Raw genomic sequence first — 22,459 nt, forward strand, 5'->3', positions numbered from 1 at the left:
AAGGAGGTTCAAATCGACAAATAAATCTCTAATTTAAAAAATGTAACTCAACTAATCTAAAATAAATTTTCGTTCTACCAAAAATTAAAAAATATATATATATATATATATATAATATATACATTAAAAAAACATTGATTCTATTTTATTAATATGACAGATAATAGGGTTAAAATACTATTTTGATCATCGTACTTTCAACTTTAGTCCATTCAACTTTGATTCATTTTAATCTATGTATTTTCAAACGTTCGTTTTCATTTCTATAATTTTAAAAACTGATAATTTTAGTCCCTATTTTATAAATATTATAATATTTTGTAGGTGATTTAAAGACTTTTTAAAATAATCTTTATAGGAATTTAACCATATATAAATAGTGACTTATCCTTGAGAATTAAAAATTTAATTAAATTTCTTAAGAAAATAATTATTTAAAATATTAATAATAATAAGAGGACAGTAGAATAGAAATTGACGTGAATCACGTGAACGAGGGAGGATAAGAAAAGCTAGTGGAGTCCATTGTCCAATACAGTGCTATCGCCGTAGATTTTTTTTCTAATTTTATTTTATTTTATTTTTTATTATTCTGAGATAACGGACACCCCACCGACTGGCTTTATTATTTTTTTAAAACTTTTTTTTTTTAATTTTTTGGATGTGTTTGTCGATGCAGTCTCGTGCATGAACCATGAAAAAAAAACTCCATATTAGAGTTTGATGGGTAAACAGAAATTTAGAAACAAAAGATTCAATCAAAACATAATTGTATTCTTGCATTTTCACATATATATTGTTGCGTAAACTAGAAAGAATTACAAACTAAATTTTAGTTTATTCTAAATTTATATTAATTAATTAATATTTTTTATGAATTTTGTATATTTATTTATATTAAAGGTTATATAATTTAGAATACATTACCTGTTTTAATGAGTTTATGATATAAATTAATATATTTATCAAAATTTTTATCATTTTTAATGTAATTCTGCATCTTAAAAATTTCAAATTTTGAATCTAAAAACACTCAAATATAAAAACTAATTTTCAGAATTTCTACGGTATATGAAATAGTTTTAAAATCATGATAAATGCATATTCACTTTTGATTCAATGAATCTGAAGTGAAAAGAAGAAAAGAAAAAAAAAAAACTTTTCCAAAGCCCTTAATATTTTTGGTCACTCCTAATTCAATTCCCTTAAATATTTTAAGACAGCTGCCATATGATCTAAAGACAATGAAGTCCTCCACCCAACCGTTAACCAAACTGAACAGAGGTCACACATATCAAAATTAATTATTTAATAATAAAATAATAAAATAGCAATTAAGTTAAAAAAAAAAAAAGTGCGGTAATGAACTAATTGTATAAAGGAGAAACAAGAGATGGGGTAGATGTAGAAGATTCACGGATCCTTAATTTTCCTCTAAGTGACCATCTGCGCAGCTAAAAATTGAGCTGCTCCTTGTTGAATCCGCTCCAAGTTGGTTCGGCAGATGTCAACTCCCGGAACAACATCCAAGCCTTCGTCCTACTTTGAGTATACACTTTTCCAGAGTTTTGTTGCGGTAATTAAGCATAACTCATATCGTGTAGTTTTTATACTATAGAACATGGTTAACGTCAATTATAATCATGATTTATTTTGATAAGAGAATAGAGTTAATTAAGAGCCTGTTGACTATTTCGTTTCTTGTTTTGGTTTTTAGTTTTTGAAAAACAAAGACACTTGATAACCAATTCAATTTTCTATTTCTTGAATCTCATTTTTTCCTTCTAATAGTCTTTTTTTTTTGGACAATTGCAAATACGGCAAAAACATTTAGTAGAATTAGCAAAATAGCAACCACATTTAATTTTCTCAAATATAACACTTAAAATATATATATATATATATATATATATATATGGGGGTATAGTGTTAAAATGACAACTTTACCTAAATGATATACATCTGTAATATATCAGTAATATATCTAACTACTGATATATGTATCTGATATACATCTAATATACTGTTCATATGAGTGTCTAATGTACTTACAATATATATGTAATTTACATTTGATATACTATTGATATGAGTTTCTGAATTAATACTAATATAAATGAAAATTTGTGTTATATTTCAAAATTTTAAAAAACAGATAACATATTTTTAAATACATAAAAGATTTTTGTTGTCCAATACAAGTATATTTTGAATCTTGTTTTTATCTCTAAATTTTTTCTTATTATAATTTTTCTTTTTTCTTTTTTCCTTAATGTATATTTTCCTCTCAATTTTACTCTTCCTTTTTTCACTTTTCTTTCACTAATTATTTTTTCTAAATCTTTTTCTTTATCACTTTAAAATTTATCTTTCAAAAGTTTATTTGCACCTCTCTAAACTTGTATTTTCATGCTTTTACATTAAGCACAATAGTTCCCATAAGGTTAGTCTTGCTCCAAGATTAGGAAATGCATGTCCCGATCTCATCCCCATTCCATTTTAAAAAGAATTAATATATATTTTATTTACATATTTATTAAATTGTGAATAAAATATCAAATATTTTTAAAACTAATTATTTATACTAGTAAATAATAATTCTAAAAATAATTAGCATATATTTGTTACACTTTTTTATTTTTTAAATTCTAAAAATAATTATTAAAACTGGTAATTTTTCCCACGAATATCCCCAAATAAGGATTCTGGATCTCGATTCCTCGACTAAAGAACAAGCTGGAGACATGGATTAAAATTTTTCCCAAGCATGAGAATGGGATAGGACATCCTCACCCCCGCCCCATATCATTGCCATCTCTACTAATTTATATAGAATTTTCTCTCTATGATATATATTTTTAACTTTCTAACTATTAAAAACAGAAAACTAAAAATGATTACTTTGGTTTTTTGTTTAAAAAAAAAAATATATGAAATGTATATGGTTTTTGTTTTTTAAACACAGAAAACTAAAAGTAAAAAACATAAAAAATAGAAAAAGCAAAAATTAAAAACATAAATGGTTATCAAACCGACCTTAACTAAATTAGGATAAGATATTCTAGCTAATCAAAGAGTAAAAATAAGATACTGTATATAAATATCGATTCTCATTTTATTTGATTTGGTCGTGGATGTAGAGCAAAAATCGTAGGACCGATAAGACCTAAATTCGTTCTCTTTGGTTCTTCCATAGTTCAGTACAGCTTTGAAGATAGAGGATGGGGTGCTAATATTGTCAATTTGTATGTCCGTCGAGATTTTTTATTTTCAACAAGCAACTATCAATATTCGTTGAGAAGAAATATTGTTGTTCCAACACATGATTTTCGACTTTTAATTAGTAATCACCATATCAAACTGCTACTAAATTTCAAATACTAAACTTAATGGGTTAAGATAAATTTAATTTTTAATTCATACTCGTAGATTTCTAACATCATTTACCTTAATGCAACTCCATAGGCAGATGTCATTTTACATGGGTTGTGGATGAAGTCTTTCCAAAGGTATACAGTTGTGCTTCTCATAATGTTAAATATGTTATTGAACTTTGAGTTGTGTCTAGCTAAAAAGTTTATGAAATTTCAAATTTGTATCTAATAAATTATTAAACTTTAAGAAACGTCTAAATAATTCTCTAAACTTTAGAAAATGTCTAATAGGTTCAAGGGGGTCTAATACATATATAAAAACTCCTAATCCTATAATGGGAAATTTCACAAGATGGATTGAAGTCGGGGACAGGATGGAGATGACGAAGGCTTCCTTGTCCATCCGAGATGGGATGGGGACGAGGACCCTACTCCCTAAACGCTCTTACCTCTTAGATACAAAATTGAAAATTTACACCTTCATTAAATATTTTCTAAATTCAATAATTTTTTTTATCTTTACATATATAATGTCTTGCTAGAATGACTTTTAAAGGATTGGGAGACAAATTAGGTTAGTTTTTAGTTAATTGGGTCAACATATTGAATTATGAAGCTATATATAATGTTGTTAAGATCTCTATTTTCTTGCACGCTAGGATTCAATCATCCAACCTTCTCTGGTTATAGTCTACTTTGGCGGTCTTCTTCCTTTTCCAGGCGGTAGTCACGTGCCACTTCCTCAATTCATCGATAACATGACCAAGATTGCCTGCCATATCAAGGTCAACTACCCCTAAAATCTAATCCTATTTTCCTTTTTGTTTCCTTAGATCGGTAAACACTACTTTCATTCTCACATCTAAAATAAAATAACTTCCATTTAAATGTATTTATTTTAAACAGAAAAATAAAAGGATTATTGTTACGTAGAGCCTAATTGTCTTAAATAACATTCTTCAGAGCCTCCTGACAACATTCGCAGCATCTTCCTTACACCACTGCCGGTATGAGAAAAGATTATACTCAAATTGCGGAAAAAATATTATATATATTTATATATTTTGTCATTTCGGGATGGAGTCCATTTTACAGAAGAACGAAGCCAAGTAGTTTTTGATGAAATAAGACGGCGATTAATCGGGCGAATTGGGTACCAAGTTTGGCTGTGGGATCCATGCGAATTGAATTCGAAAATATCGTATGACTACGTTCCTTTGCCTTTGAAGGATCGAACATCATTCTAGATTAATTTTCACTACCGCTCTATGTTCTCTTTTTAGGCTTCAATAAAGGACTGATTGTGGATGAGATCCAAACTTATAAATTATTGTTTATGCTTTAATTAGTTGAATTGTGTTATGTTAAAATAGTTTAGCCAACAATAATTATCTATATCACAAAATAAATAGAAGGTTACCAAATTGGTTCATACTTGATACATTTTATTTTTGTGGATACTGTTTCTATTCTTTTTTCGAACAATGAAAGTGATTAAAATTAAAGTCTCTATGTTCTTGTGCTGATCACCATACTTGATAACTATGTTTTCATCAATTAAATTGTTAGACAAGTAAGGTAGAGAAAAACAACATAGACATAGAATTAAAAAAAAAACAAAAAGAATGAATGAACTATCAATATTTCAGTAGTTGTCAAGAATGATTTTTTATTTTTTATATTTATTTTTTGAGTACAACATGTTAGGGAGGGGATTTGAACTTGCAGTCTTTTGATTGGAAGTATATCTCAATTATCGTTGAAGTATTATCGTTTTGACTTTAAATGATATTTTAAATATGAATATTATTATTTAAAAAAATATATTTTATAATATAGTAAAATATTTAATTCTACCCATATCGAATAGGACTGGACCGTCGGCCAAAACTGACACAAAAACCAACCCTTTAATTTCGGTGGGTAAAAAATCAGAAGTATTTTAAATTTTGTACCGACCTCTCTCTCTCTCTCTCTCTCTCTCTCTCTCTCTCTCTCTCTCTCTCTCTCTCTAATTTGTAAACGTTGGAGGAAGAAATGCCATGTGGCCATGCAGCAAAGGACTGAGTTAAAAAGAGATTGAAAAGATAGAGGAAAGGAAAATGGAAAAGAAAAGAAAAGAAACGAATAAGGGAAAATGATAAGAGGTTAAAATATTATTTACGTCTTCGGTCCCTTGTTGAGTTTAGAAAAAATAAAAAGGAGGTTCAAATTATCCAACAAAATTTTTAAATTATAACTCAACTGGTCAAACATTATTTACTTGTCTAAAATAAATCTCCTATATGTATACACATTAAAAAAAACCCTTAATCTTATTTTATTGATATGATATATAATACGGTTAAATTACTATTTTTTTCTATGTATTGAATTCATTTTGGTTTTCACTCTTAAAATGTTTATTTTGGTTTCTGAATTTTTTAAAAGTGATAATTTTAATCTCTATTTTAACAATATTATAGTATCTCTTATTAGATGATTTAAATAATTTTTAAAATATTCTTTTTAGGAATTTAATCAGGCAAATAGTGACTTATCGTTGAGAAATAAGAATCGTATTGAATTAAATTTCTTTTAAAATATTAATAACAGTAAGAGGACAAGAGGATAGAAAACCGACCATTTTATAGGTCAAAATTTACGTGGATCACGTGAATGTGGGACCCACTGTATGTTTTTTTTTTTGAAAAAACGGACACGCCACCAACTGGCTTTATTATTTTTTTATTTGTTGTCTGGTTGATCCAGTCTCGTCTGAATAAGCAGAGTACAGAGAGAGACAAAAGTGAGTAAATTTGGGTCGTGAGTCCGTCAAGATTTTAAATGTCGATCTTGAAGAAAATGTCGAAGTTTCAATTTCATAAAAGTATCGATAAAATATCAATGTTGATAGATATTTTTCTAAAAGTTAGAAAAATTAAAAAATAGTAAAAAAATATTTAAATTAACAAATAAAAATTTTCAGATTTCTAAATCATATTAAAATAATTAATATTAATAGTATGTATATATTAGTGATCTTTTGTTGATATTTTTTTATATTTTATCAATTTTCTTGTACTATGATGAAAATATCGATTTACCCGTCATGTTGATGTCGAATCCATGAAAACATGGATATGTCGATAGAAATGTAGACATGTTGATGGATATTTGAAATCATAGAGTGCATAGCTAAGTTTTAATTTTTTTTAATTACAGATATTTTTTAATGGTCGTTTTATAATTAATGTATTTTCTATTTAAAATATTTGTTGAAAATATAATAATTTATTGATTAGTTACAAACTTATATTTCTTTGTGTTCAAATTTGTGTATGCTACTTTATTGGTAAAAATGATTGATATATTAAAAGTAATAAAAATTGGCCTATATTGTACTAAAAAAATCTATCAAATTACATCTAAATTTGAACCTAATTAAATTGTTTAAGGTACATTTTCCAGTAAAAGATTGAAGATTCATTGGTCACTCTAATCTAATTCCCTTAGATTTTATAGATAGCTGTCATATGATATAAGGACAACGAAGTCCCACTTAACAGCCACCAAACTGAATAGACGTAATAAATATCAAAATGAATTATATAATAAAAAAAACTCAAAATAGCAATTAAGTTTAAAAAAAAAAGGTGGGGAAATGAACTTGTTCTATAAAAGAGAAACAAGAGATGGGTAGATGTAGAACAAACATAGATCCTTATTTTTCCTCCAAGTGACCATCTGCGCAACCAAAAAATGAGCTGCTCCTTGTTGAATCCGCTCCAAGTTGGTTCGAGTAGATGCCAACTCCCGAAGCAACATCCGAGCCTTCGTCCTTCGTTGAGTATACATTTTCCCGGAGCTTTGTCGCGGTAATTAAGCATAATCCATATCTATTTTGGTGTAGTTTTTATGCTATAGATCACGGTTAATGTTACTCATCACCCATGATTTATTTTGACTAGGAAATGGACATCATTAATTAGATTAGGATAAGAAATTGTAGCTAAACTAAAGAGTAAGAATAAGATACTGTAACAAAATATTGATTATCGTTTTACTTGATTCAGTTGCGGATGGAGAGCAAAAATGGTAGGACCAGTGAGACCTAAATTCGTTCTCTTTGGTTCTTCTATAGTTCAGTACAGCTTTGACGATAGAGGATGGGGTGCTGATATTGCCAATTTGTATGCCCGTCAGGTAAATTGATTCATTTGTCTCTAGTCGAGATTTCTTATTTTCAACGAGCGACTATCAATATTCGTTGAGAAGAAATAATGTTGTTGGAATACATGATTTTCGACTTTTAATTAGTAATTACTATATTAAACTACTACTAAATTCCAAATATACTACGCTTAGTGGGTTGTTAAGATAAATTTAATTTTTAGTTCATACTCGCAGATTTCTAACGATCGTTTATCTTAACGCAACTCTACAGGCAGATGTTATTTTACGTGGCTATGCTGGTTGGAATTCAAGTCAAGCTCTACAGGTCGTGGATGAAGTTTTTCCAAAGGTACACAAGTGTACTGTGCTCCTCATGAGAGTTTATCTCCCACTTTTGACATTACCTTGAAAATCACCACTAAGCTCAATTTTTTTTTTTTATAATTGGTTTGACTATATTTTATTGATTAAGTTATAAGTTTGTTGTTCACCCTTTAAGAATCTTTTTAAATAAATTATTAAATTTTAAAAAATTTTTAAATAGGTTCTTGAACTCCGAGGTGTGTCTAACTAAAATGTTTATCAACTTTTAAAATTGTATCTAATAAATTTTTATTCAAATGAGTCTAATACGTATATAAAAACTCCTAATCGTATAATGGGAAATTTCACCAGATGAAGATTAGAAATAGGGGGTGGGATGGTTCCTCGTCCCTCTGAGTGGGGTGGAAACAAGGAAGGATTACTTATCCCTACCATGTTCTGTAAGCGCTCTACCTCTTAGATTCAAAATTGAAAATTTAGACATTCATCAAATATTTTTAAAATTGAAGATATATTTTTTTTCATATATAAAGTCTTTTCTAAAGGATTGGGAAGTAAATTATGATAGTTTTTAGTTAATTGGGTCAACATATTGAATTATGAAGCTATATATAATGTTATTAAGATCTCTATTTCCTGCACGGTAGGATTCAATCATCCAACCTTCTCTAGCGATAGTCTATTTTGGTGGTAATGATGCAATCATTCCCCTTCCTTTTCCGGGCGGTAGTCACGTGCCACTTCCTCAATTCATTGATAACATGACCAAGATTGCCTGCCATATCAAGGTCAACTGCTAAAATCTAATCTCATTTTCTTTGTTTTATTGGATTGATAAATACTACTTTCACTTCTCTCCTTTAAAATAAAATAACTTTCATTTAAATGTATCTATTTTAAACAGTAAAAACAAAATGATTATAGTTACACATAGCCTAATCGTCTTGAATAACATTCTTCAGAGCCTCTCGACAACGACTCGCAGCATCTTCCTCACACCACCACCGGTAAACAGTGATCAAATTAGAGAGCTATTGTGAGTGTGTATAATCATATATTTATTGAGTTCGATAAACATGCTTCAATTCATGTTATTTTTCCTTACCTCATATCATTTTGTTTTCTTGATTGACCCAGGCCAGGACTTGAGAAGCTTCGAACGATGGAGAATCTTGAGATCTATACAGATGCGTTAATTGACATTTGTAGGGAGATAGGCGTTGAATATGTTGATTTGTTTAGGGCTGTTCAAAAGAGAGAAGATTGGCTAACCTTCTTCACGTTAGTTCACAATATAACGTTAAATTTAGGAGAAAAGGTTACATTTTATACGGCAGAAAAAATATTACATATATATTTATTTACTTATTTTTGTCAATTTCAGGGATGGTGTCCATTTTACAGAAGAAGGAAGCCGCGTAGTTTTTGATGAAATTAAGAATACGATTAACAGGGCAAATTGGGTACCAAGCTTGGCTGTGGGATCCATGCCAATTGAATTCGGAAATAACACAGGACTACGTTCCTTTGACTTTGAAGGCTCGAGCATCATTCTAGATTAATTTTAACTACTGTTCAATCTCTATTTTTTAGACCTCAACAAAGGACCAGCCGTCGGTGGATCCAAACTTATAAATTATTATTTATGCTTTAATTAGTAGAATTGTGTTATGTTAAATAGTTTAGCCAACAATAATTATCTCTATCATAGAACGAAAATGATGCATTTTTATTTTTTTGGATACTGTTTCGTTTTTCCTTTTGTAATAATTTTAAATCAATCTTCATAAATAACCGTAGTCAACATTGTCTTTGGTGGTTTGGTTTGTGATAGTTAGCTGTTCAATTACGGTTTTGCCTTCTTTGTTTTGCATATTACAATTTCAAATGGGGATGATTTCATCCTCTAAATCCGCAATTATTTTAAATTATATCATTTTTTAAAAAGAACTTAAATTATATCATTACAGACATTGGCAATCAATTTGATCATATCTTTTTATATAGTTGATAATCATGCTATAATTAAACACAATTCAACTAATTACAACATAAGCTAATAGGTTACACCCACCCACAACTACCGCTTTATTAAAGTTTAAAAAGTGAGCAGAGAGTATTAATTAAAATTAATCTTAGAATGAGGCTGGAGCCTTCAAAGGCAAAGGAATGTGGGCCTTAGTTATTTTCGAATTCAATTGGCATGGATCCCACAGCCAAGCTTCGTATTCAATTTGCCCGATTAAACCCCTTCTTAATTAATTTCATCAAAAAATTAAGACGTTGCTTCCTCCTCTAGTAAAATGGACTTCATCCCTGAAAATTCCCGTGATTCATGTAAATTCCTGCCGTATATTTATATTCGAGGTTGTAAGGTGTACAAGTAAAGTCGTATGTTAAATTAGAAAAGGGGGTGATTATGACTCGTAGATAAAGACAATTATTTACCTTGATAATTATGCATTTTGGGTGGAACTAAAAGCAAAACGGACAATATCTAATTATTGTTGATATGTTTGGAGGTACTTGGAGTACTCGTTGTAACGATTTGAATGAAACCTATTATAGAGAAATAAGCGAGATTCAACTAGACGACATGAGACCGGAAGAAAGCCAAGAAGTGGGTACGAACCAGGAAAGGGGGTCGGGAACCCTAACGGTTCATCCCGAACCATCCCACCTCGACTCTCGATTCGACCTCAAGCCCACAATGAAAGGAACAGACCCGAAGCAAGCATGAGGCCCACTCCGTCTAGATCTCCTAAGTGCATTAGGATTCAACTTATGTAAATCCTAAAGGGAATAGGATTCGACCTCTATAAATGGGAGAGTAAGCTAAACTCTAAAGGTATGCTCACAACACTCTACACTTTATACTCAACTCCTCCGATTTTAACTTAAGCATCAGAGCCTGTGTGGCTAGAGCCACACTGGTCTTAGTACTATTCTGTTTTACAGGTCTCATCGATCCTTTTATTCTAGAACATTGGTGCAAATTTGGCGAGATCTTAGGAGGCTAAATTTCTGCATCAACAAAACCGATGATCAAAACCGAACACTTTTAGACTCTTGAATGTTATGAACAGAAAAAAAAAAAAAGAAATTATGGTATCTTTCGTTCGATTTTTAATTGATTTTATGCTCTTATTCTTACCTAGCGACAACACTATTAAACAACTCATTATTATTTTAAAAAAAAATTATATTTTCCTTTCTCTCTTTTAATTGTTAAAAATTTAATGGCGATTTGTCCTCCTTATCATTGTTGAGGACGCAAGTATTTTCCCACTATTAATATTCTTTGGTTCCATCTTAAAACTAGTAAATAATGAGAAGGGTAACCCACTTCTATTATAAACTATTATCAGGTCTCTTATCATCCATAACATGCACTTCAAGATCATGTCTCTTTTGGCCCGTAGATCTTGATCTCATTTTGGACGGAATGCTCGTTTGAGCATTTTGTGCTCTGATACCATATTACTATTCATAGAGTTCCGTCTCAAAATCAATTGGTATAAGAGTAGTGTAAATTAATTTTAAGTGATTATCAATAATTTGGTTACGCTATGTTTTTTTTATGAGATATATATAGCATTTAAAAATATATTTAAAATTTGAATCAAGCTTGAGGGGAAATATTGTATTTGGAGCATTGGACAAAAGTAGTCATCGTAGCTTCTCCAAATATCTATTGGACTTTGGCAGATCATTATTTTTAGTATTGCAGCATTAGAATTTCTTTTTTCTTTTTTTGAGTATTAATTGCAGCATTTGAATTAAAGCTTAGAAGAGGAACAATTAGCCAATTAGATATGACATGCTAGCGAACTTGAAATACAAACTTTACCTTAAAGTTTTCATACCCATGTAACTATATGGAACTTGGGCCCAATATTTCCCATTAATCGGCTCGGAATTCGGTATTGGGCCTAGATCTGGATCTTTTGGGCCCCCTTCTGAATTCGTGGTCTTTGTTCTCTCCAAGAAAATGAAATGAAAACAAATTTTGATGGATGGACTATGTGAAACTTGAAAGTCGTGTAAAATATTGGATGAAGTAGAAAAGCAAAGCTTTTCCAACCAAATTTCTCGAAGACTTCGTACCATAAAGTTAGTAGGCCATGCTATTATTGTGTTATAGTCATCGTTCTGAATATTCGTGGATACGTCGACATTTTCATTAACATATCCGTGTTTTCTCGAGTTCGACATGGATATTAGAGATAAATCGACATTTTCATTATAGTACAATAAAATCAACAAAATATAAAAAAATATCAACAAAATGTCACTAATAATACGTAATATTAATATATATTATTTTAACAAATTTAGAAATAGGAAAATATTTATTGGTTAATTTAAATATTTTTAACCATTTTTAAATTTTTCTAACTTTTACAGAAATATCTGTCGACATCGACATTTTTTTGATATTTTCTATTGATATTTTCATGAAATCGAGACTTCGACATTTTCATCAATATCGACATTTAAAAACTTGATATAGTCAAGGTGCATTTTTGTTTTTCAGTTTAATGGTGTGCGGCTACATAATACAAAATTTCTTTTTACAAGACAGAAGTGAGAGCAAATTTTGATAGATAAATCACATCAAATTTGTGTACAATTTTGCACGAAGTGAAACTCGTACAAAATAGAACTTTTCTAACTATCATATTATTCATTATATTATGTTATTAGATAATGTTATTTGAATAATTATTAGATTTAGATCGAGATATAGTTTAATTACGATGTAATTTTGAATTGGATTTTCTATTTGAATTATGATTAGGAATTATGTTAGTATAAATAGAATATTAGGTTCTTATTTGAAATAATTCAATTAAATGAAGATACTAAAATAGATATGATGAGTTTGAGAGTCACGAGATAAGCATAATTGATTTTGATACTTTAAAAATCAATTTATGATTTTAACTCTTTCTTAAATGTGGGGATGAGAATTTGAGACATTATATACCTTCAATCTAAAAAGTATAACTCATAACTAATCAAGACGTTATATACCTACTTAAAAGTCTAAGGCTCGAGCCCGACTCACACCTTGTTGAACTTAAAATAATAATAATAATAATAAGATGTTCAAATTAATAAATAAATCTCCAATTTAAAAAGTACAATCCAACTAGTCAAAATATTACTTCCCCTAAAAGTCAAAGGCTCACTCACACCTTGTTGAGCTTAAAAAATAAAAGGAGGTACAAATCAACCAGTAAATTTCTAATTAGAAAGATGTAACTTAGCTTATTAAAACATTACTTACCTCACCTAAAATAAAGCTCCATTCTACCAAATCTTATAGAAATATACATATACCAATTAAAAAAAAAAAACCTTATCTTATTTTACTAATATGGCATATAATAGATTTAAAATTATATTTTGTTATTATATTTTCAACTTTGGTTAATTTTAGTTTCTCTATCTTCAATACGACAATTCATGATTTTCTTGACAGTATTTTTGCCCATGCTTGAAAAGTCGACGAGATAAGGCTTTTTTTCCTACGAAATTCATGTCGTCGGGAAAAAACCACTTTTCCCAACATTTTATAGGAAACATCAGAATAAGTAAGCCACCTACTGACATTTTTTAAAAACGTCAAACAAAAGTTGGTAGGACATATTTTAGGCATTTTTAAAATTGTTATTCCCGACATTTTCAGAAAACATTGGGAAAAAGTAGTTTTTGGTCCCTATTTCAAAATGTTCATTTTGATTTCTGCTCTTTCAACTTCGATTCATTTTAGTCTTTGTACTTTCAAAATTTTCGTTTCTGTCCTTATACATTTAAAAAGTGGACAATTTTGATCACTATTTAACGACATTATAGTATTTTTAGGTTATTTAAAGAATTTTTAATATATTCTTTTTAGGAATTTAATCATCTAAATAGTGACTCATTCTTGAGAATTAAGAACTAAATTAAAATTCTTTTAGAAAAATTATTTAAAATATTAATAATAATAATAAGAGGGTCAAGAATTGATTCATCCCATTGTGAAACTATGTTAAAAGATGAATAAATCACCACTCAACTCAAAAATTTTAGTTAATGAGTTGAATAAATTTAATCCATACACGGGATATCTTAATCGAAAAAATTGAATGCTTAGGGAGGGAAAGAAAAGCAAGGGGAATCCAATAGAATGCTTTTATCGTTGTGTTCTTTCCAATCTAAAACAGGGCAGAGCCAGAGTTTTTATTACTATTAAATAATAATAATAATAATATTATTATTATTATTTATTTATTTTCTGCAAAGGACAGAGCTGCTTTTTCTTCTTTGCTTTTGCTTTGTGTAGCCACTCGGACCAACTGTACGTTGTCTTTTTTCTTTTTCCTTTAATTTGAAAAAAGGGAACCCGACTACCTTTATTATTATTATTATTATTTATTTTATTTTTTATGTATTTGTTGTAGTGCATAAATCATGATGATGAGCAGAGTACAGAGAAAGAACACTTTTATGGGCAAGTACAAGCCAAGTAGAAAAGCAATTATCTCAAAAGTTAAAAAGGCCAAAACAAACGAGAAAGATAAAAAGGGTAAAACGAAGCTTGTTCGTTCGAAATGTCAGTTTGAATATTCTGATTGCGACTTATATGAACATATTGAAGCTCGTGTGTATGAAATTTGAATAATAATGATTAAGTGATTAAATCGATTGGAAGGTTCGAGTGTATAAGTAGGTTTTTTTTTTTCAGTTACTATTATTTTTTTTTATTGTCGTTTTATAATTATTGTATTTTTTATTTAAAATATTCGTTGAAAAATAATAATTTATTGATTAATTACAAACTTACGTTTCTTTTGGGTTTATATTTGGGTATGCTACTTTATTGGTATAAATGTTTGATATACTAAAAGTAACAAAAATTGGCGGTACCACTTTATGTCTATTATTAAAGAAATTATCAATTCACAGTTAAACTTGAACATAATAGAATTGTTTAAGACATATGTCTTTGACTAAAAAGTAGTGGATTCGATGTATTGAAAGAAATATATCAATCAATGAGCTAGGACGATCTTTAAGAATAATTAACCACACTTGGATCCAGAACATTAATGTTTTTGCTCATTCTAATTCAATTCCTTTAGATATTTTAGACCGGTGCCATATAACAATGATGAAGTCTCTCACCTAACTACCATCAAACTGCCAAAACGAGCATAACTTTAGTACATATCTCCAACTAAGAGATTGTGAGTTCGAACCCACTCCAACATATTATACTAAAAAAAAAAAGCCACCAGACTGAACAAGAGGTCACAAAATAGTTCTATATAATAGAAACAACATAGGGGTAGAGATCCTTCCATCTGCGCAACTAAATAATGCCAACTCCCAAAGCAACATCCAAGCCCAGTACACATTTTTCCGGAACTTTGTCGCGGTAATTAAGCATAGTTCATATCTATTCTGGTGTAGTTTTTATACTAATCATAGCTCATGATTTATTTTGACTAGGTAAGGAAATAATTATGTAGATTAAGATAACATATATTGTAGTTAATCTAAAGAGTGAGAGTAACGTACTATATATAAATATTGATTCTCATTTTATTTGCTTCAGCTTTGGATGGCGAACAAAAATGGTTGGACTGGTGAGACCTAAATTTGTCTTTTTTATTTCTTCCATAGTTCAATACAACTTTGACGATAGAGGATGGGGTGCTATTGCCAATTTATATTTCCATCAAGTGTATTGATTCTTTTGTCTCTAGTTGAGATTTTTTATTTTCAACAGGTCACTATCAATATTCGTTGAGAAAAAATAATGTTATTCGAATAATAATTTTCGACTTTTAATTAGTAATTACTATATTAAATTGCTACTAAATTTCATATACTGAACTCAATGAGTTAAAAGATAAATTTAATTTTGAATTCATACTCGTACATTTCTAACGGTCGTTTATCTTAATGCAACTCCACATGCAGATGTCATTTTATGTAGCTATGGTGGTTGGAACTCAAGCCAGGCTCATCAAATCTTGCAAAAGGTACACTGTGAGTGTATCTCCTAACATTACCTTAAATTACAACTAAATTTATAATTTTTTTTTTTTACTAAAATATATTTTTGATCCTTAAAGTTTGGACTACGTAACTATTTTGTTATCAAGTTTCAAGATAAGTACTTTTTATGATTGGTTCGAGTATATTTAAATATTATTTAAGTTACAAGTTTAGTTCTTGAACTTTAAATTTTTTTTTTAAATAAATAGTTAAACCTTAAAAAATGTTTGATATGTTCTTGAATTTCAAGTGGTGTCTAAAAAGTTTCCAAATAACTTTCAAAATTATATTTAATAGGTCTCAAAACTTAAAGAAACGTCCAATAGTTCTCTATCTTTAGAAGGTGCCTAATAGGTTCAGAGGTGTCTAATACATATGTAAAAACCGCTAATCCTAGAGTGGGAAGTTTCACAAGATGAAGATTGAAATAGGGGTGGTAATGGGGACGAGGAAGGCTTCCTTGTCCCTACCTGTATTGGGAAATTAGATTCTCAGAGACACAACACAAATAAGGGAAAAGTATAAAACGACACGATAATTTATATTGGTTCACCCCAACAGTTTATGGGCTACGTCCAGTCTCTTTCATTTTGATTATGTACAAATAAAACCTTAACAAAATGACTCTATTCATACGAGGCCAAATATCCTAATGCTTATAGGAAAAACAATATTATAATCCTTACAAGAAAGCAATATCCTACTCCTTGTAGGAATCTGTAGTAGTGTTGAAAATCTTTTTCTTCATAGGACGTGAGTTTCCGGTTTTGGCACCATTATCCCAAGAATCTCCCACTTTGAGACAAAACATCGATCTTGCCTCCCACTACACCAACAATGTCGAATCATCTTGGCAACCCCACCAAGGCTCAGTTTTGACTGCACCAATAGTAGTTGATCAACAACTGCTCGGCCCAAACCAAGCTCTGTCCATGATTGCTCCAAGACTGCGCAATCCTACGTGGTCTTGTTTCCTAGGCACTAGAGACACATCCACGCGCTCGCCCACTCAATCTAAGTGGTCTATGATGCTTCCTTTCACCATCGAACCCAACAACCTTTGAAGGTAGATCTCCCCTCTGATGATTTGACACTCCCATTCAAGTCAATTTCCACTCTAAAGACATTATCCTTGACTTTAGAACCCACTATAGTCTTCTTCCTCGATGCACTCCTTCGCCTACGTGACTTCATTAGCATGCCAAACTGCTTAACAACTTGGACTCGAAACTGATAAGCTTTTGAACAACTCAATAAGCTACTCCCCTTTCCCTTTCCTTTACTTCCCAATTGTCGTACTTGAACTTGTGGCAAAATTTCTTCTTCTGTCTTAGTTGTCAATGCTGCTCATTCTTTCAAGTCTCGCCCTAAACCATTTGTAGCCCTATGCATCATCTATCTCTCAGATCCCCTGGCAACCTTAAATTTAGACACATACACTAAAGCTTCTTTGTTGCCCACTGCCACTACCTCGGATCCCCTCAAAAGTTTCCAGCTACCCTCTGCGAACTCAGTCCTATAACCATCATCATCCAGTTTTTCAACAGGTAATGAATTTTTTCTGAACCTAGAAAATACTTGGCGGCTCTCAACACAAACTCTTTTCCCCCATCGGTCTTCAAATATACATCTCTAATTCCTCTAACCTTGGAGATACTCTCATTCCCCATCCTTACCTCGTCGGGCTGACTTGTAAAATATGTGAACCACTTTATGTTTGAAGATACATGTATCGATGGTGCAATGTCCAAAACCCAGTCTAATGATCGATCTACCGAGTCGCTCTCAACACAAGCCATAAACTCTTCTACTATTTCTGCGACATTAGTAGAATAACCATTCTCATTGTTCTTTTTATTAATTTAATTTAATTTATCATTTTCTTTTATTCATAATAATTCTTTGAAGAACTTTTATTTTTTTTTATGCCAAATATTTTCCTTTTTGATGTTTTATATAAAAAAAAGTAATAAAAAAATAAACAATTAAAAAAAAAGATATTTTGACACCCTTGTTTTCTTAAAATAAAATCTTTTAGAGAAATAAAATAAAATTTTTCTTTTCTGGAAAAAAAACTTTTTAATTTTATTTGGCAAATTTGGTAAAACAAAAAATAAAACTTTTCTTTTTTGGTTGGAAAAACTTTTTGATTTGATTTGACAAATTTGGTAAAATATTAATCTTTTAATATCTTAGTATAACAAAAATAGTTTTGTTTGAAGGTTTGATATTTTAATGATTGATTCTAGTTTGCAATAAATAGGGGTAGAGTTTGAGAGAAAAGGGGAGAGAAATCGATTTTTACGAAAAAACAAAAAAAAGAAAGAAAGAAAGAAAAATTCAACGACCTAACATCCAATAACCACCTTTCAGACCATCTCTATGTTTCTTGCAACTGACATCCTTGGAGCATACTCACAATTGGTGAGTAGCACCCCTCTATCAGTATATCTGCCTTTATAAGTTGCTAAATCATGATCGGCAATTCCCGAACAGCGACCCCGTTCTAGCACATACCGATTCACGACAATACCACTACTTGACTGGTAAAAGCGGGTGAGTAAAAGTGAGTGTTGGGATTACAAAAATTATGTTTGCTATAATATGTGAATACGTGAATGGTTCTAAACGAAAATTTAGCTTATTTGTGGGGTGAAATTGTAAGAATATCATCTGGATTTTGGAGCTTTAAACATTATGGGTTTTAAATTGGCTCAGAATTGTGGTTTCAAAATTCATTGGTTTTAATCATGAATATTTATACTTAAATTCTTTTTCCCGCTTCATTAGTCCTTGCCTTGTGTGTAGAATTTTTTTTTTATTTAGTCCATGTAGAATTTATTTTCTTTTGTTTGTTTGCTAATATTGTTTCCAAATTATGGCATGAAATAAGTATTTGCACATTGAGTTTTTTTTTTCTTTTTAATTGCGCATATTGAGTTGTTATGTGTATGGTTTAGTCTAATTTTTGTGTAAATTTGTTTGTATCCTATCGTGTTTATATTAAGTCCTTTTTTATGGTATTTGTTCTATCCATGTTCTTGTATAGATTAGGTAGATTATTAAAGGTACAAATTTATTTGGGAATGATAGTTTTTTTTTTTTAAAAAAAAAACAATATGGTTTTAAAAAAAAAACAATTCGTTTATTTTCTAAAGAAAATTTTCCCAACCATGTAACCTTGGAATATTCGGGAGGCCGAGGGTAAAGGTATTATTTCGGGAGGTCAAGATTTGATCTCCAATATCTTTTCCTAAAGAAAGATGAAATTTTCTTTTTTTTTTTACAATTTTATTTATCAATCCATTTTGCAAAAAAAAAAAAAAAGTTATTATATATATTTCGTTTTTGCAATTTTTGTTTTAAAAGGAAAACTTTGTTGTAAATAAGTTTTTTCAAATAATAAAAAAGAACAATGTTATAAAGGAATTTGATCCTGAAAAAGGTTGACATTATTAACGAATCAAATCCTTATCATTATTATTATTTTTTTCTATGACCAAAATTGGAGAATTTGAGAAGGTCGATTCTATATTGCTGAGATAATCAATTTATTTTGGGAGGTCAATTTAAATTCAAATAATTAAAATTCTCGGCTTTGAGCTACTCATTATTAATAAATCATGGGACATTTAAAAATAAAAATAAAAGTATTATTTATCTGCATGACAAAATAAATTATCGTTTATTGAACGAGTATTGTGGGGTGTTAATAGCTTCCCCATACCTAAAAGACCCCGAACCTAAAAAGTCTTTTTATGGAGATCAACTTATCCATGTATTTTGGGTGGCCGGTCACACCCTATAAATAAAAACTTGGTGGTCGGTCAATTTTTCTCCTTTCGGAAAAAAGTCGACCGCTCCACGTCGCAAACTTGTAGCAACACTCTTAATGTGTCTCTTCTTGTGGCAGTAAAAACACTTCACATCTCTACTGCTACTCCCACTCTTCTGGCTACCATACTGCTGCTTTCCTTTATAGCTAATCTTCCCTTTACCTCTGCTGTGAGTTACCAATGCTGATTCTAAATTATTCTCCCCTCCAGAAGTGGATGCGGAATTCTTCACACTCCCTTTTTGCGAACCTCCTCAACAATTGCAACATCAAATATATCTGAAAATTTCGAACTCTTGTCCCCTAACAAATCCTACACTACTGTCTTCATCGTCTCCCAATTGTATGGCAAAGAGGACAGTAGTTTTATTGTCTTCACCTCCTCTGAAAAAGTAATCTTCATCGATTCCAACTTGTTCAACATATCAGTAACCTCATTTATGTGGGAGTTCACTAAGGTACCCTCCTCCATGTGGATGTTGAAGTATCTCGTGATGAAATACACCTTGCTGTTGGATGAAGGTTTTTCATACCTGTTAGTCAAAGCCTTCATCGGTCCCATTGCTGTTTTCTAGCTCGCCACGAGACTTGCCACATTCATTGTCAAACACAGCCTGATGATTGCTATCACTTGCTCATCCATCTCTGTCTGTTTGCTCATCGTTAAAAACAGCCTGATGTGGATAAATGTTGAACCTGTGGATGAATTGTTGGGTTTGTAAGGAGTGCAAATAAAGTCCCGTGTTGGCTACGAAATGGAGCGTTCCATAGTATATAAGAGAGGACGATTATCTCAATTGGTATGAGGCCTTTTGGGTGAAATCAAAAGCAAAGTCATGGGGGTTATGCCCAAAGTGGACAGTATCATACCATTTTAGAGATACTTGGGGTATGAGTGATACCGTTATCCTTAACAAGTGGTATGAGCGCTGTAAGGTTGCAGTATCATTGGATCCAGTCAAAAGTCATATCATTACTTCGAGGGGGGGTTGAGATTTGATGGGAGAATTTTGGGTTCTGGGAGATGCAAATTATAGATCTTCTTACATACAAGAAGATATTCATAAAGCCCTGAAAGAATGATCAGCCTCTGGGATGTCAGATAAAGAGTGGTATTAGAGCCACAGTCTAAACCTAGCTACGTGGGAGGAATCCTCGAAAGCCGAACAAGAGTGATTGGTGAGCATAATAGTCATTACAGAACTTGTTGATTAATCTCTAAATCGGAAGAAAAGTGCTTGTAGTTGCGAGCAATGACATACTATATTCTCGGCTGAAGAGCAAAACATGTCCTATCAAGTCGAGGTAGATTGATAGGAAGGCTATCAGAGTCGAGTAGACTGATAGGAAGAATAGTGTATCTTTGTTTGAGGGGAGGAGATTCAGGGTGCGATAGAACGACTTCAGATGTTCCCACAATGTAGTTCGTGTAGCAAGTGCTCTATCTGGATGTGTTAAATAGAAGCAGCTCATGTTGCCTACCGAGAGTAAGATGAGTTGCATGACTATTCGAGGCAACATACAAGTGGCACTTTGTCCGAGTCGATGATTGTTTGGTTTGTAAGGAGTTCAAACAAAGTCTCACATTGGCTAGGAAAGTGAGCGTTCTTTGGTATATAAGAGAGAACAATTATGTCCATTGATATGAGGTCTTTTGGGTGAAACTAAAAGCAAAGTCGTGAGGGTTATGCTTAAAGCAGACCATGGGTCATGAAAGAGGTTGACCCCCATCCCCCTTCACTATGTATGGCCAATGAACTCATGAAAGAGGCTGACCCCCATCCCCCTTCACTATGTATGGCCAATGAACTCCTCGCTTTAGTCCGTTCTTTTTCTTCTTTGGGCTCGGGTCGATAGTCGCCGTGGTAGTAATGTCCCAGATAGAAGTGCATCACAAGTTTCTATAAAATGAAAGAAATGCAAAAGGTTTTTCAAGCCAAGCCAAAGGACGGCGACAAGGAAGATGGCAGGCAGCCAGGCAGCCATTAAGAAGAAGATGGCCAGTATACTGAAAGACAGACTGAAGTAAGGAACGCAAGCCCCAGGACCAGGAAATTCTAGGTGGAGGAAAGCTAAAAAAAGAGAATGAGTGCACGAATGCAACGCCATACGTATTATGAAAGGTAGGTATAGTTGAGGGGTTGTTGCATAAAGCCTCGATAAAGTCTCTTACAGACCATATCAGACCTGTTAGATACCAAATTGAAAATTTAGATATTTTTTAAATTCAATAATTCCTTTTTTTTAACCACATATAATATCTTAATTAGTAGAAATACTTGATTGGGAAGTAAATTATGATAGTTTTTTATTAATTGGGTCTATGCATTGAAGCTATATATAACGTTGTTGTTAAGATCTCTATTTGTTGTACGTTGGGATTCAATCATCCAACCTTCTCTGGTTATAGTCTACTTTGGTGGTAATGATGCACTCATTCCTTTTCCGGACAGTAGTCACGTGCCAGTTCCTAAATTCTTCAACAACATGACCAAGATTGTCTTCCATATCAATTATCCATACAACCTAATTTCATTGACTACTTCCATTTCTTAGATCTTATGTTTTTATATTTAAAAAATAACTTTCATTTAAATGTATCTATTTTCAACAATAAAAACAAAATGGTTATATATTTATTGAATTCGATAAACATACTTCAATTTATATTATTTTTCCTTATTTTCAACACAGAGCCTAATCCTCTTGAATAACA

The 22,459-nt window shown here is 31.0% G+C and overlaps 1 protein-coding gene and 1 long non-coding RNA gene across 3 annotated transcripts; both read left to right on the plus strand.

The window, feature by feature from the left end:
* Positions 1-1,362: 1,362 nt before the first annotated feature.
* On the plus strand, positions 1,363-4,817 carry LOC111015107 (uncharacterized). 2 transcript variants are annotated; one of them, XR_015790923.1, is made up of 4 exons: positions 1,363-1,576; positions 3,466-3,509; positions 4,034-4,159; positions 4,338-4,817. It is a non-coding gene; the product is annotated as an uncharacterized LOC111015107 (long non-coding RNA). The 2 variants fall into 2 exon arrangements; XR_002601982.2 differs by lacking the exon at positions 3,466-3,509.
* Positions 4,818-7,049: 2,232 nt separating this feature from the next.
* On the plus strand, positions 7,050-9,657 carry LOC111014947 (GDSL esterase/lipase CPRD49). Its single transcript, XM_022289826.2, has 7 exons — positions 7,050-7,231; positions 7,430-7,559; positions 7,801-7,878; positions 8,501-8,641; positions 8,816-8,889; positions 8,991-9,134; positions 9,238-9,657. The coding sequence occupies exons 1-7, from the start codon at positions 7,116-7,118 to the stop codon at positions 9,413-9,415; spliced, it is 861 nt and encodes a 286-aa protein (XP_022145518.1). The 5' UTR covers positions 7,050-7,115; the 3' UTR covers positions 9,416-9,657.
* Positions 9,658-22,459: the final 12,802 nt, after the last annotated feature.

The sequence above is a fragment of the Momordica charantia genome (assembly GCF_013281855.1).
Source record: "Momordica charantia cultivar OHB3-1 chromosome 5 unlocalized genomic scaffold, Mcharantia_2.0 BLBB01000005.1, whole genome shotgun sequence".
NCBI lineage: Eukaryota > Viridiplantae > Streptophyta > Magnoliopsida > Cucurbitales > Cucurbitaceae > Momordica > Momordica charantia.

Bases quoted from the DNA above. Each gene is read 5' to 3' on its own strand.
- LOC111014947 (XM_022289826.2), top strand. From the start codon at position 7,116: ATGAGCTGCTCCTTGTTGAATCCGCTCCAAGTTGGTTCGAGTAGATGC. The intron at 7,232-7,429 runs GTAATTAAGCAT...TACTTGATTCAG, and splicing joins TTTCCCGGAGCTTTGTCGCG to TTGCGGATGGAGAGCAAAAA. The intron at 7,560-7,800 runs GTAAATTGATTC...GCAACTCTACAG, and splicing joins CCAATTTGTATGCCCGTCAG to GCAGATGTTATTTTACGTGG.